The sequence below is a fragment of the Brassica oleracea genome, chromosome C5 (genome assembly GCF_000695525.1).
Source record: "Brassica oleracea var. oleracea cultivar TO1000 chromosome C5, BOL, whole genome shotgun sequence".
Classification (NCBI taxonomy): Eukaryota; Viridiplantae; Streptophyta; class Magnoliopsida; order Brassicales; family Brassicaceae; genus Brassica; species Brassica oleracea.
This window is the reverse complement of record NC_027752.1, coordinates 23,870,025-23,885,932: the sequence shown is the minus strand read 5'-3', so window position 1 is coordinate 23,885,932 and position 15,908 is coordinate 23,870,025. Positions and strand designations below refer to the sequence as shown.

The window sequence follows — 15,908 nt, the reverse complement described above, 5'->3', positions numbered from 1 at the left end:
AAAAATGAAAAAGTGGTTTCTCTTTTTTACTAGGAACCCAAATGTTGTAAGTAATTCTTTCCAACGCGTATCAAACCTGACCAATGAAAGACTATTAGCATTTCCTTTACCAATAGCCAACTCAATATCGGGTAAATAAAAATGATATTGGTTAAATAAAAACAAATATTCGCGTGATATTTACATTTACAGTTATATAAATCATTTTACTTTTACTATTAGTGGAATTATGTAATAGCAATATATGTATTATGTGATGTACAAAAACATTAATACCAAATCAAACCACGTGAAGAGCCATCAACAACATATACAAATAACATGTAACCATTCACACAATCAAAATGAGAAACAACAACGTCCAAGGCCTCGCGGGACTCCGCTCTAGTTAGTAAAAATATCAAAGTTTTTGAGAAGTACTAACTCTCCAAAATCGCACGCAATTCTATGAAAACAAAAGAGTTATAAGTAAATTTATATTTGCACAACCACATTCTATTTATCTCACTTTTACGCCTTGGTAAAAGTCATAGTTAATGCATGTTGGTGCAGATGAGACGACGAAAAACAAGTGCAGAAAATAAAACACACAAAATTTGTTAACGGGGTTCGTTTCCTACATCCTCGGGATCCTGTCCGGATTTCATTGAATTAGAACAAGGAGCAAGCTACAATTGCTATATGATACAACACACACACACTAGTGTTTACCACTCTTTTCTAAGTAGTAATCTACAAAGATTAGGAATCAAGCACGAATGCATAGATCACCATCCGGCTCACCGGAGCACACTGTCTTCTACAGCTGCAATCTTCACATATCTCTTCAATGAAACCACCTTTTCTAAACTCCCCCTGAGTCTAGGCTTCAATCTCCATCTCCTCGGAAGTACTTCACCCAGTACGTCAGCAACCAACGCACACCAGTGACACCAAAACGCTTGATCACCCAAGCACACACAAAGCTCACACGAGCTACACAGGATGGCTAACTCCATCACACAAAGCGCCAACTCAAACGCCACCAAACTAAGTCCACATCGGACTCCATCAGACAATGCTTCAGAATGTCCTTCGACACAAAGCAGTACCACACACCAAGGAAACCTCTCTCTCTCTCTCTCTATTCTCTGAGGTCTAACTTTCTCATAAGACATGTCCCTCCTTATATAGCAGACCAGATCTTGCTTTCCACGGCTTCAACTTGCTCCCCAAGTCATCCAAATACACTTAAGATAACTTTCCATTTTCTTTACTGGAAAACTTCATCTTCAAGTAACTCCCTTTTGCTTTATGGAAAACGTCCATATGTCTTCAAACATATATCCTCTTTTCTTTTCCAAGCTCAGCAAGCCCACGCAATCACAAAACCCGAACTCTCATTCAGCTCCATCTTCATGATGCACGTATGTAAGTAGTACTTCACGAACTGATACAGAACATCTCAGCAAATTGCATCTTCAATGCATTCCACTCTTAAACATAGCCTCCTGATCTGGAATTGGGCACATAGCAGATACGCGGAAAATTTGTAGTATCCGTAATCAGTTCCGTTCCAAACAAATATTTAGATTCACGATTTGCTTCGTTCCGGAGAATGTTGAATATCCTGATATTCGGAATTCTTTTAAGTATTCACAGATTATTTGATTTGATCCATCAATTATAGTAAACATAAATTAAAAATTAAAAATAATATATAAATTAAAATTAAAATTAAATTAACAAACCTTCGTAATAATAAAAAAACATCATACTAACAAACTAACATTTTAATGGAAATTGTAAAGTAAAAACAAAAAAAATAATATCAACAAACCTAATAAGAAAACTTATATGTTAACATTTGGCTCAACGTAAATATTAAACTGGATAATCAATAAATCAAAAACAAAAAGTTGAAAACAACTTAAAATTGAAAATTTTACCAAAATTGTAAAATAAATTAGAAATTATTTGTGAAATAACAAAAAAAGGTAAATTAGTTTTGTAGAGAGAGGGTAGATAGAGATAGTAAGAGAAAAGAGGAGAGAAACTGTAAGTTTGGTTAGTTAGTGAATTATGGTTTTTTGTTTTGGTTAGTGAGTGTAATTTTGCATATAAAATATGCATGGATATAAATTTTTGTATATACAATTACATTATATATCTATAAATTTACGGATCGGATGGGATATTTGGCTTTTAGAAAATAGTATATGTGATTTGTTCCTTTTTACGGATATCACACTATGCAATTTGCTTTGATTCAATACTTTACAGATATTCGAATGTGTTCGATTTTAACTTTGAAGTGTTTGTTGTTTCTTGCTTTTGATTCTTATTTCTTGGTTTTGATAATTATTTGATTGTTTCTTGACTTCTTGATTTTGAAGTTTTGATTCTTGTTTGGTCAAGTTCTAATATTAACAGTCAAGACTCAAAACCGAGTGCTTCTATTGTGGTTGTGTCTGATTATGTTGTATTCTTATGTTCCTTGTTTGATTTTGTTATTTCTTGAGAAAATTTCTAATTTAGCTTTGTATCGTAGATGACATTTTGTGAGAATCCAAAGGGGATATATGAACCTATGTGTGGTGTTGATAATGATTCAACAAATGGAGTTCAGACACTAAACTCTCGTTATAAACGAAAAACGTAAAGAAGTAGAAGGATGCAGTTGTACAAAGTCAGCAAAGAAGATTAAAATCATTGGTATGTGATCAATGTACTAGAAAGAAATAAGACTACGACAAAGCTAGTTTCAACTACTGTGGGAAGGAGCTCGCATGTCCAACCAAATCGGGAATATTTAACAAGAAGAAACATTTGAATATTGCATGCAAGTGTTACAAGGTGTGGCAATCTGCAAACATATTCAATAATCAAGGTGTGTTATCTATAGATGAGGACAATGGTAATCTTAGGTTGTGCAAGGTCTATGAAACTGTCTTTAGGGAAGCTACATATCAGATGATGGTGGTAGGGGAATGACCTTTAGCTTGGGTAGATAGCTTGGTTTGAAGCAACAAACTTTGTTTTCTTTGTGTGATGGAGATAAGTATAACTGAAATTAAAGCTTCACAACTTTGAAGTGTAAGATAAATCCATTGTAACTTTTGTTATTAGCATTCACAAAACGTTTTCGATATATATATATATATATATAACTCTTTGTTTTCTAGCATTTACTCAAAACTTTTTTTCTTACTCTTTTTAAGAGATTTTGCATTCAACATAAAATAAGATTCCTAGAAAATGAACAGCAATGTTAGGGTTAGAAAAATACGTAGAAGTCTTGTTTGTTATCGTCATGTTTAGGAGTTGTTCTTTAAGCTTTTCTATACTTTATCATGTTGTAATCCTCCATCCTCTTTAATTAATGAAAAAAATAATCGAAACTATCAGCTTGTAGGTTTAACTGTGAAAAAAAGAAAAAGAGAATTTGAAGATAGAAAATACACGTCATATTGTTCATGGACACTCACAATGATATGATTCATTGTTTTCAGTCCATTTGCATATCTGGGAAAATAATATATATGTGGGGATGTACCTCTCTTTGAAGATTAGTCTAGACCTTTTCATAGGCATGAAATACTCCATGTTAATAAAAAAAAAGAAACACATTGAAAACAACCGATAAAATGACAATGAGAATTATAAGATGTGAGACTAAAGAGAAAGGATTTAAATGTATAAGGAGTAGATAGAAAAAGAGAAAATAACCATAAGCTGGTATGTAAACTCCAATTCTATCAAAGATTTTTTTTTATAGTTTATCAAGCCAGTTTCAGATACTAAGTAAAAATCCATGCATATCAAATCGATTGTTGGATCCACTGAAAAAACAGCTCTACAAAGTCCTTTAGTGTCTACAATCTATAATACATAGATCGTTTATGTGAAAACGATATTTATGATTGACTAAGGAAATAATAATTTAAAAAATGAAAAATACTTTCAGAAAGTATATATTTGTTGTCGGCTTGGTTTCACCACCCGATGCAAGAGTCATCAGGTTCAATGTCATTAGGGCCCGAGAAAAGACAATAGGCCCTCGTAGGTCGAAGGCCCATCCCGAGCTGAGCTGACCTGCTCCAACCAAAACATAAAACATACATTTTGCATTATCAAAAGAACAACTCCTAATCATTCTCTTCTCATCAGGTTATATGTTTACATTCTCTTCTTAATCGAGATCTCCTGACTCTCTGCAGTTGTATCTTCTTGCATTATCAATAAAACATACAATTTGATACTTAATCAAGAGCCAATATACCTTTTTAGAATACTACTTACATATGTTATCATAAATTTTATCCTCTATTTTTCAGTGAATTTTGAGATCCATTAATATTTATTCAAGTATCTTTCACAAACAAAAAGATCAACTATATGATAAAAGGTATCTATATCTATAATAGTAAAGTAGAAGAGAAACTTTCCACAATGTGCCACATCATCCTTCGTACCTCCATTTTGCGACACGTGTCGAGCAAAGAGAGATAGCTTCTTCTTTTTTCTTTTGCTTCTAATTCGCGGAGCTTTTTTTTTCTGTGTTTCTAACTCGCGGAGGAGTAGCCGGGCTTTCTGTTTATTCATTGGGCTTGAATACTTTCATCTTTCTGGCCCGTTTGGTGTTTAGGTTTAGTTGTACGCTCTTCTCCAATTTGACGTTGTAACTCATCGTTAACCATCTTCTCCGATGAGATATTATGTAACGTTTCTCCCTTTCTTAAATTCTTACTTTAGTTCAATCATTAAACTCAACCCACCTCTCCTCCCACTCCGTCTCATTTATTCACATTCATGTTTGTAACAGATACAAGCTCGACCTATAAATAAGTGTTATGGATGTGATGAAGACCTACACCGTTCTAATCTCTTATAGCCTAAACCATCTTTAAAATAGGGGAAGAGCCAATCACCCAAAACCTTTCATGACTTGCTAACATATTCGTATCACTTCTTTTTCTTCTACCGCCTGAATTAACTCCAATCCTCCAAATAATTAAATAGTTTTTTCTTAATGACGGCATCAGTCATAACAGATTAGCAATTGACGAATTCTTCATCCTTCCAGCTTCCATGTGTTCCTCACTAATTTTTTACACTACTATATTTATGGACACGAAGACAAGTCTCTACTCATGTCTCGCGATCTTCTATTATAGCTAGAGATAATAGGAGAGAGGGCAGTGGAGATATAACAAATAAATCAATAGTTTTTTTTCTCTAAAAAATGCATTATAGAACTTGAATTTGGTGAAAAAATTGATTAAAAATAAAAATTTATTGAAATTTTAACATGATCTAACCCAAAATATAAAACAACAAAAAAATAAAAAATATTAATAAGAACGAGAAAAAAAAAATCCATTCACTATATTATTTTTTGACGTTTCATCAAAACCAATCAATGGAAATAAAAAAAAAAATCATGGATAGTTTTTTCTTGTGTCGTTACCAAGCTCAGATTTAAAATATTCACATGATAACTAAAAGAAAAACACAACAATTATTATTACATAATCAAATCACAATTTTTTTAAGAAAGTAATAAATTCTAATAAATATATTTCTATTAGGAAAGTAGAATATTGTTTTTTTCATGGAAACACACCATCAAGTAAAGAATCACAAATTGACACATCATCAAAAAATTTAAATATTATAAAATTTACTATATTTAGAAATTTAACAGAAAACATGAATTTAATCTTCTCCATGAAGTTCATTATTGTACCTTTAAGTTTAACATTTCTTCAGTTCTAAAATTTATCACACTATTTACTATGTTACATGAAAGAAAACTCATTCTCTCTTCGTTTGGTATGTGATGCTATAAAACTCTTTTATCTTAAATGATTATAAAGTTATCTCATGGCATTCACAAAATTATAGTATGAAAGTTAAAACAAGTTTTTATCACATCATAAACATTTTGTTTGCCTTGGTTCATGATAGGAGACTTCAATGAAATCATGGGTCATAATGAGAAGGAAGGAGGGAGACAGCGTCCTGATAGCTCGTTCCTACCCTTCAAGCAAATGCTTACAGATTGTGGGATGTTAGAGTTTCCTTTCACGGGAGACATGCTTTCATGGGTATGGAAGAGAGCGGGACGTGTAACTGTTCGATGTCGTCTAGACAGAGCAGTAGGAAATGCTGATTAGCATGAGAAGTTCCCATTCTCTAATGTAAAGTACATGAGGCTATGGGGATCAGACCATCGCCCGATTCTCGCAGACATACTCACAAAGCCAACGAGAAGATCAAAAAAATTCAAATTCGACAGAAGATGGCTAGACAATGAGGAACTAAGGCAAGTCATTCTGGAAGGACGGAAATCTCCTGATCTTCCCCCCAATGTGACTATAATGGAACATATCTCCAGCTGCCGAAAAGCCTTGAGTGAGTGGAGGAAACAACACAATATTAACTCGGCGAAGCTAGTGGAGGAGCTAAAGGAGAAAGTCGAGGGTTTATACGCAGACGATAATGCGACGACTGAGGAAATTGCAGCAACGTTTAAGGAACTCTCTGATTCTCTTAAAGCAGAAGAAATGTTCTGGAAAGAGAAGAGTAGAGTGTTTTGGTTGAGAGAGGGAGATAAAAATACAAAATTCTTCCATGCCTTAACGAAGCAAAGGAGAGCAAGGAACAAAATCAAGCAGCTCCTGGATGCAAATGGTAACATAGTTGAGGACGAGGAAGGTCTGGTAGCCATTGCTACTAGCTATTTTTCGGCAAATCTTTGAGTCTTCTATTACATAAGACATTGAAGAGGCGTTATCTGAAGTTCCTACGACGATTACGGGATCAATGAATGACAGCCTCACAACTCATGTTTCCGAATGGGAAGTCAAATTAGCTCTCTTTGCCATGCATCCAGATAAGGCACCGGGACCAGTTGGGATGACTGCACTTTTTTACCAGAAGTTTTGGGATATAATCAAGGAGGATTTAACTCTTATGGTTAATAAATTCCTTTTTGATAGGACTATGGCCAATGGTCTGATACAAATATATGTGTTATCCCAAAGACAACCAAGCCTAATGATATGGCTCAATTCAGACCCATAAGCTTGTGCAATGTCAGCTACAAGATCGTCTCTAAGGTCTTATGCCAAAGACTAAAGAAAGTCTTGCCAGGATTGATATCAGAAACCCTGTTAGCCTTTGTTGCTGGAAGACAGATTTCAGATAATATCATGATTGCTCAAGAAATGTTTCATGCCCTGCGAACTAAACCAAGTGGACGTAATAAAAGGATGGCCATCAAGACAGATATGAGTAAAGTATATGATAGGATGGAATGGTCGTTTATTGAAGCTGTGATGCGAAAGATGGGCTTCTCTGAAACATGGATCACCTGGATTATGAGGTGCATTACGTCGGTAAAATATAAAGTTTTTATGAATGGGCAGCCAAGAGGAAATATTGTTCCAGGTAGAGGCCTGCGTCAAGGAGACCCTTTGTCTCCTTTCATTTTTATTCTGTGCACAGAAGCGCTCGTTAGCCTTCTCAATCATGCAGAAAACCAAGGGAAGATAACGGGGATGCGTGTCACACGCACATGTCCTTCGGTATCCCACATTCTCTTTGCTGATGATAGCATTTTCTTCTGTAAGGCGGAGCCCCGTGAATGTGAAGAAGTAATGAAAGTAGCCAGAACATATGGTAAAGCATCTGGCCAATGTATTAACTTTGACAATTCTTCCTTACTCTTTGGTAAGAGGATTAATGCAGCTACTAGGCAAGAGATTAAAGATGCACTTGGAATACATAATGATGGTGGGATGGAAAAGTACTTGGGAATCCCAGAGGATATTAGTGGCTCCAAATGCAAACTCTTTGCATTTCTCGAGGATAACCTGATGCATAGAGTAAATGGATGGACAGGTATATGGCTCTCAAAAGGGAGAAAGGAGGTAATGATCCAATTCATTTTACTCGCTCTTCCGACATACGTTATGTCGACGTTTCTGCTCCCATTGGAGATTTGTGAAAACCTCGCTAGTGCCATTGCACAATTTTGGTAGAGTTCGAATCCACCAAAAAGAGGAATACATTGGGCGAAATGGGAAAATGTTTGTCTACCAAAAGAAGAGGGCGTGATTGGCTTCTGTTTAATTCATGAGTTTAATCTAGCACTATTGGCAAAGCAATTATGGAGATTGGTTCAGTACCCTGATTCACTGGTTGTCCGAGCCTTGAGGGGCAGATACTATAGAATGACCTCGCCATTAAGAGCAAACTCTGCAAGTAGTCCATCATATGTGTGGACAAGCATTTTCACCGCAAGGAAGCTTTTGCTTCTGGGGATAAGACAGAAGATTCATTCTGGTTATGAAGTCAAGATCTGGGAGGATCTGTGGATTCCAACGACACCTGCTAGACCAGCTACACCTGTAGCGCCTGTGATGCACCCGAATATGAGAGTTAGTGACCTCATTAATCAGGATTCGAAGGAATGGGACGTAGAGATACTAGAGGATTATGTCCATCCCGATGACATACCACTCATACGTAGTATGGCCATAAGCTCTACTCATCGCGGTGATACTTTCTGCTGGAACTACATGAGGAATGGCCAATACACAGTTAAATCTGGATACTGGGTTGCTCAAAATCTGTTGAAGCCATAAGAGGAAAAGGAAATACTGGAACCAAGTATCACTAAACTTCAAGCCTTTGATTGGAAGTTGAAAGGGCCAAGGAAGATGTGCCATGTTATATGGCAATTGATAACGGGTCAGGTGGCAGTAACGAGGAATCTGGTAAGGCGGAATATGAGGTGCGATAATTATTGCCCAAGGTGTGGAGAAATAGAAGAATCTGTAACTCATGCAATATTTGAATGCCCTCCAGCTCTCCAAGTATGGTCCTTATCAGCAACTCCTACAAGCCCAAGTACATTTCCAGTGTCAAGCTTCTACACAAACATGGACTATCTATTCTGGAGGAAGAATGATATCTTAGAACCAGACCAAGACATGGATCCTTATCCCTGGATAATATGGTATATTTGGAAGGCTTGTAATGATAAACTTTTTAGGGGAATAGACTGAGACCCTTTGGAACTAGTTCGATACGCAGAAAGTGAGTGTCAAGCATGGTTTAATGCAAATGAGATGATACCACCAGTAGTACAGGCCAACAATAATGATGAAAATCAAGTCTTAAGCTTGGGTAATATTTGCCTGTTAGATGGATCTTGGACAGCTTCTGATCGATTTAGTGGATGTGGATGAGTCTGGATGGATAGTGGAGAGAACATACAACTTATGGGAACACGAAATTTTACTCGATGTGAATCAGCATTGCATTCGGAGGTAGAAGCACTGCGATGGGCGATGGAGAATATGCTTCAACACTCGCCATGCAGGAGCTTTGGAACAGACTGCAAGGAGCTGATTGCAATGATAAAGGAACCCCAAGAGTGGCCAAGCTTCACGAAAAAATTGGAGAAGATAGAGACGGTGCAGATTTGTTTCCCGGACTTCAAAATCACCCATGTGCCACGAGTGCGCAACCAGTATTCTGATTTCTTAGCTAAGACTGCTAGGACCTTTCGTAGGGAGTTACTTTTCATTGGTTGTTCTATTCCGGTCTGGTTACCCAGACCACCTCAAGCTTGAGTAATAGAATGACCGCTCGACGTCAAAAAAAAAAAAAACATTATGTTGATTTTAATTAAACCAACAATAAAGCTAATAATGGTTCTTAAGAAATCTGTTTGCTTTATAAAATTGAATAATTCAAACTAACTTTTTCATAAATAATGCAATGGCCTCCAAAATATAAGTGGACCAAATAATTTACTAAATTTTACGCATAATCAACGTGTTTACAGCTATCACAGGAACAAACCACCGTTACATACATATATCAAAAACATTAATAAGTTCTACTAAATTAGCCAGAAAAACTCACTACCATTTTAGAACTAGATAATTAAAATTTAAAGTGACAATATCAACACAAACAATTTCAAACATATACACACTTGACTGCACAATCAACAATTATCCCGCGCATAGCGCGGAGATACCACTAGTATTTAAATATAGCAGACATAAAAATGTAATCAAACCACGTAATGATCACTCCATCTATATCGCCAAATTTAGAAATATTGCAAACTTGTCGAAATGTATCATATACCTATAATTGCAGGTAGATTTTCTTGTCTTTAACCATAGCCTCATGACACACGAGTCGTTGGTGTTAAGTTTTCTTCTTCTTAAAGGCTTCTATTATTTTTTGGATTTTTTAAATAAAAAACACATACATGTAGAAAGAAGAAAATATAAAAACACAAAGACCCAAAAGCAAATGATAGTACAAAAGGTGATAGGTACGAATCCTCTCAGCATCATTTTTTTATGTGACAACCCGTCCTGCGGACCTCAGATTTCACAGCGCTGCAGCGCACTGACCCTAACCCCTCACCGTGGGAGGAACTGCCTCTACATCCACCGGTAGGTTATTGATGCGCTTGGCGTTACTCGAACCCAAGACCTCATTTTTAACAATTCTCCACAAGACAATTTGTCACCAAATGAACCCCAAATGGACTCTGGATATGATCCAACTAAAGCAAAGACCTACAAAAGTGCCCAACCCAACAGCTGAAAACCCTTACCTCCACTCTATAACATGAACCTCCACCGGAGAACACATCCACCAAGAGACGAAACTGCCAGAGCCACTGTGGAGAGCGAAGCGAAGATGAAGCTGAAAAAGGATTGGTACACGAAAACGCCGAAAAAATCACAATTTAAGAAAACCCAAGAGTAGAATCAGAAATAGAGGACTACAAATGAAAAAGGCTCCCTGAGAGGGGGTAAGGAAAGGGAGAAAGGCGATGATGGTGCCAATCTGATCGTCTGTTGCCGTCACCGTAGTAAGACGTTGCTGAAACCCCTTTCAAAATCTGTCTTCGTCCTCATAACAATAAGCTTAATCTTTGGGCCCTTCAGTTCAAGCAACACCACCACTCCCTCACCACAACCGCCACCATAACGAGTCACCGCCTCCTCCTTGTACCGCCAATCTACACCTGGAAACCCTAAGATGTCACAAAGCACTGAAGAGCACCGCACAGCCCATAAGAAGCAAAACATGATCACGTCCTCTAAAGATATGGCATGCATGGCCGCCGCACCGAAACAACAACCATGACGACGTCAAAACACCGAAGACCTAAATACCATATGCCACATCAAAGAGAGAGAACCCACATATGAAACTCCAACCAGAAAGACAAATAAATGAAGAAAAAGGAGGCATGTCCCTCACAACACCGTCACCGGTACGGGAAGACCAAGATCTGAAAAAGTTTTGAGTTTTACATTGAGAGAGAGAGAGATCACTCAAATTGCCCTAAGGAGCGATTTATACTCTCTCAAATAAGAGGTCGAGTTGTAGTACAAGATCGAATACACAGGGAGCTAGGTAACCTAATAAATCTAATTAAGTTGATTAAGCTAGGTTGATTATGATTAAATGTAAAAGATAGGTTTGTGAGCAAGTTAATTGCTCGATTGATTGATTGGGGTTTGATGGAAGGATGATTGCTAGATCTAGGGTTTCTATTCTGGAAATCAGGATTATAATCTTACAGATGCCAAACAAGTTGTATGCATGATATTATAGAGCTCAACACTTATAAACAAACCATTAGGCTTTCGCTTTCTAGGTTTGTCTATTGACCAATGTCGATCTCAATTATTCTATAGGAATATCAATCGATATACTTGTTGAAACGTCGACCTATTATTCGATTGGAATATCGATCGACGCTCTTGGTTAAGCGTTAATGCGCGGATTGAATATGCTCACTAAGCTTCCTAGATCAGCTCTCGCCTACTCTAGTAATCTTAGCTCAATTAGGATGGATTCATGGTGACATGCAAGCTATCACTTATGTCTACAACTCCTATGGCAAGTTCTAGGTAGGTAATCTAGAAACATGCATTAATGAAAATCCTAAAGATGAATATCACAACTTAGCAATCTATTGTTGGGTCTAATCCCTCATAACTATCTGAACCCTAAACCAAACAGGTGGATCTTTTCAGACATGAAGTTGTCATAGAAAATCTTAGAAAGAATAGATCAATAGAATAGATTAGATAAAAGAAATAAAGAAACCAAAAGAAATAAAGAAACAGGTGGATCTTTTCGGAGTTCCTCCTTTCTCTCCTAAATAATAACAATGAATAAAACAAAGCTTAGATAGCGTAGCCGTCAACAATGGCTTAGAAAACACATAAATAGGGTTTTAGGTCGTCCAAGGGTGTTCTGGTAATTTGTGGTTGCTTATGGGCTTCAGCGGTCATAAAATATGCTCAGCCCATATTCTGGGATCACCGTCAACCGACACCAATGCTGTTTCATCGATCGACGGTCCTTCATCTCCTCGACAGCTTCCTCTCGCGAAGCAGACTGACCACTCTTCAGTAAAACGGGCATAACTTCTGCTACAGGCTGCTGATTGACCTCAAACCGGCGGCATTGGAAATCTAAATAAAAGCGCTATCTTGTGTTAAACGATAGGCTCAATCTAACGGTGGGAAGGTCTCGATCCATAGATAAACATCTGATGCGTCTGTGGAACTCTACACTCAAAAGGCTCCAAAAGACACCAAAATCACAACTTTCCTCCAAATCGTCCCTGAACCTATAAATACTCTAAATAAACTCTATATAATGGTAATTAGTTATTAAAACAGTTATTAACCATGGCTAAAAGCGGGTAAAATCCATGGTCTATCAACTCTTACCCTTTTGCTTGTCCTCAAGCAAAACAGATGAGCACTCTCTGAAAGAGTTTTGAAAACAGCAGGGACTCACATGATTTAAAACTTAGAATCATCACCTCTGCAATATTGCAATCCACATCTAAGAAGTCCTAATCACAAACACACATTATACCATATCCTAACTTAGCAACCAAATTCACCTAGCCCACAACTTAGCAAATCCTGTCTCACATTCCCCTCTACCAACCTCATTTCTTAATATAAATAAAAGTGCGGGCTTTACCATGGGAGTATCGATCATAGGATGCAAGGATTTTCAAACAAGTATCTGGATCGGCAGGTAAAAGTTAGTTCATATCCTCTCTCTATTAATTTTCTCTCTCAATCAAAGTCTGCTTATATTTGCAAGATCATTGACCAAGATTGGACAGACTTCCATGAATCAAGTCTTAATGGTGGTTGTCACCAAGTCCTGTTCACTTCTTTTTGACTTATATCCTAGGATTATTTGTGAAGCAAGTCTTAATGGTTGTAGCCACCAAGTCCTGTACTAATCCTTTACCTATAGAATTCTTATGAAGCAAGCCTTAATGGTTGTAGCCACCAAGTCATGTTCGAATCCCTTCTAATAAATCTCTAATATATAATAAATATATATATTATAAACTATATCTATAATTCTAATATATATTTCGAAAATAGAGAGAAAGGGGGTGATAAATCTATCTACACAAGGCTTTACCTACCAGACTTGTTTGAAAAATCCAATCTCATATATAACAAACCCCAAGACAAGCAGTTGTGTCAAGTTTAGTGTTGGAGGTCAGCTTTGGTTCCTTCAAACAATCTTAGCAAGTGTGAATAGTTGACAAGTTGATCCACTTTAATATCTTTAGTATTATTTGCAATCAGTAAGTCTAGAATGGTGCTAAAGAGTTGTTAGATGACAAGCAAAAATCTAATAAGTGCATTATCCCCTTCTTGACTCGATAAAACTCGTTTGAAAACATTTTGATAAGACTCATGAACACACTAATATACGTAAACATCCCCTCAGACTTAAATTACACTGTCCCCAGTGTAAATTCAGTCGGAGTTATAGAAATAACATAAACATAAGTACACAATTTAACAAGTAAGAACGATAACCTGCTCGCTGATGTCAGTGTCGATCGACACAATGAAGTGACAATCGATCGTTGTTGCTGAAGTGCTGCCGAATGATATCGACATGGTCTCATCGGTCGATGGCTAGACCAATCATTCGACACAATGAAGAGACAATCGATCGTTGGATCTAAAGTGATGTCGATTGATCTCGAGCTGGTCTCATCGGTCGATGTGCTAAGGAAATGTCTACTCGGATCTGAATTTGATGTGAGTGTCGACCATCACAGTTAAGTGGCGATCTATACTCTTGAAGCTCTGTCTATTGACACAGTTAAGTAGCGATCGATCGATGCTAGTGATGCTCTGTCGATCTATGATGCACAGCCATCGTCGATCCTCGTGCAAACTCATATTCCTCGGGTCTTTTCCTTTTACCTAACATAAATAAAATACAAAAAGTCAGTAATAAATAAACAATAAAGCCAATTATTTAATTTTTTTTTTCGATGAACAGTGACTGCTACAGTAGCCCTGGTACAGTATTACAACTACAGTAACTCTAGATTTTCTGCTACAGTGTCGGTTGATGTTCTTGCCACAGTGTCGCTCGATTTTCTTGCTACAGTGTCGCCCGGCGCTGCTACAGTGTCGTCGTTACTGTTCACTTTTTTTTTTACCTGCAATAAATAAAAAATTTAATCTGTAACAATCTAAACTAAACTGAAAGAAATCACCTAATAGTGGGTTGCCTGCCACTCAGCGCTTTGTTATAGTCAGTTAGCTTGACTTTGGAGATCTGATTTAGTCCGGATGAGGCTGAGAACTCGCTCCAAAACAAGTCTCAATTTCTACTCTCTGAAGCTTTATCATTCTTGTGTGAAAGCCTCCTCCATAGACTCTTCTCCTTTTTCTTTCATCTCAGCAATAAGGAGTGCTCAAACCTTTGCAAATGGCTTTGAGAAGCATCTGCTGCACACTCTGGATTTCTTGACACCATCTGAGAAGCGAGGAATAAATGATAACTGAGAATCACCCATGATCATTTTTCTCTTCTTCCAATTCCTCATCTTCTTTCCCCTAGACTTGTCTGATCGCATGGTGGTATCTTCATCCCTAAGATTTCCACACACATCAAACTCCTTCTGCTCTGATATGCGTCCAGTGTCGATCGATGGAGAAATGGTAGCGTTGATCGATGCCGGCTTGTTGATGTCGTTTGATATTGCATATATGGTGTCGTTCAATGGTATTCGGTTGGTGTCGATCGATGCTGCTTCTGTTGGGCCCTTATCAACTTCATCTCTAAATCGCAACCCTCTCTGAGAAGCTTCTACGTGCTGATGATCATCCAATACCTCAATGTAAGAACTGATCTGCATACTTCTATCAGGTGGAATAGGAGTTTCAGCTTCAAATACAGCGCATGGAACCACAATCTTCACAGGATCATGTATCCTCTTCACTCTTTTTTGAAACCCAGAAGCTTCTTCTGTCCATATAGGTGGTCTCGTTCGGAAATAGGAGTCTCCGTCGATCGATGCTTGGATTCTTAGGGTGATCGATTCTGAGGTTGTACCGTCGATCGACGTTGAGGTCGTGCAGTTGGTCGACGTTGAAGTCGTACCGTCGATCGACGTCGAGAGCGTGCCGTTGGTCGATGTTGAGGTCGTACTGTCGATCAATGTTGAGGTCGAGGTGTCGATTGATGCTGAGCTCGTGTCACTAATATCAGCTTCTTCTACTCTACTCAGCTCTCCAGATCTATGTTGTTCATCACCCTCTGCCATAATGTAGTCAACCACCTGTCTTGGAATCTGATCTTCCCTCTTTATCTGCCAACTTTCAACCAGCCTATCCCATTTATCATTCTTCTCCCTTTCTCGAGTTCCTTCAGCATCATCAATAAATTTGTAAAGGAAGGCTCTTTCAGTGTCTTCCCAACTGGTTAGAGATCCTGGCTGTAGTTGACTGAACCACCTAAATGCATCCCCAGAGATAGAATATGGGAAGATTGTGCAGAGCATGTGGTATTCAGACACTTCA

General features: G+C 37.5%; 1 protein-coding gene across 1 annotated transcript; it reads left to right on the top strand.

Annotated features, from left to right (window-relative positions):
- The first annotated feature begins 5,966 nt into the window (after positions 1–5,966).
- LOC106344818 lies at positions 5,967–15,659 on the top strand. The gene is made up of 6 exons (XM_013784125.1): positions 5,967–6,089; positions 6,189–6,704; positions 6,984–7,382; positions 7,722–7,916; positions 8,028–8,606; positions 15,387–15,659. Exons 1-6 carry the CDS (start codon positions 5,967–5,969, stop codon positions 15,657–15,659), a joined length of 2,085 nt encoding a protein of 694 aa, XP_013639579.1.
- Positions 15,660–15,908: the final 249 nt, after the last annotated feature.

What these genes read in the sequence shown, in the direction of transcription:
- LOC106344818 (XM_013784125.1), top strand. Translation starts at nt 5,967, where the DNA reads ATGGGTCATAATGAGAAGGAAGGAGGGAGACAGCGTCCTGATAGCTCG. An exon ending in CGGGAGACATGCTTTCATGG is followed by an intron (nt 6,090 to 6,188) that starts GTATGGAAGAGA and finishes TCTAATGTAAAG; the next exon opens with TACATGAGGCTATGGGGATC. An exon ending in CAGTTAAATCTGGATACTGG is followed by an intron (nt 8,607 to 15,386) that starts GTTGCTCAAAAT and finishes GTTCGGAAATAG; the next exon opens with GAGTCTCCGTCGATCGATGC.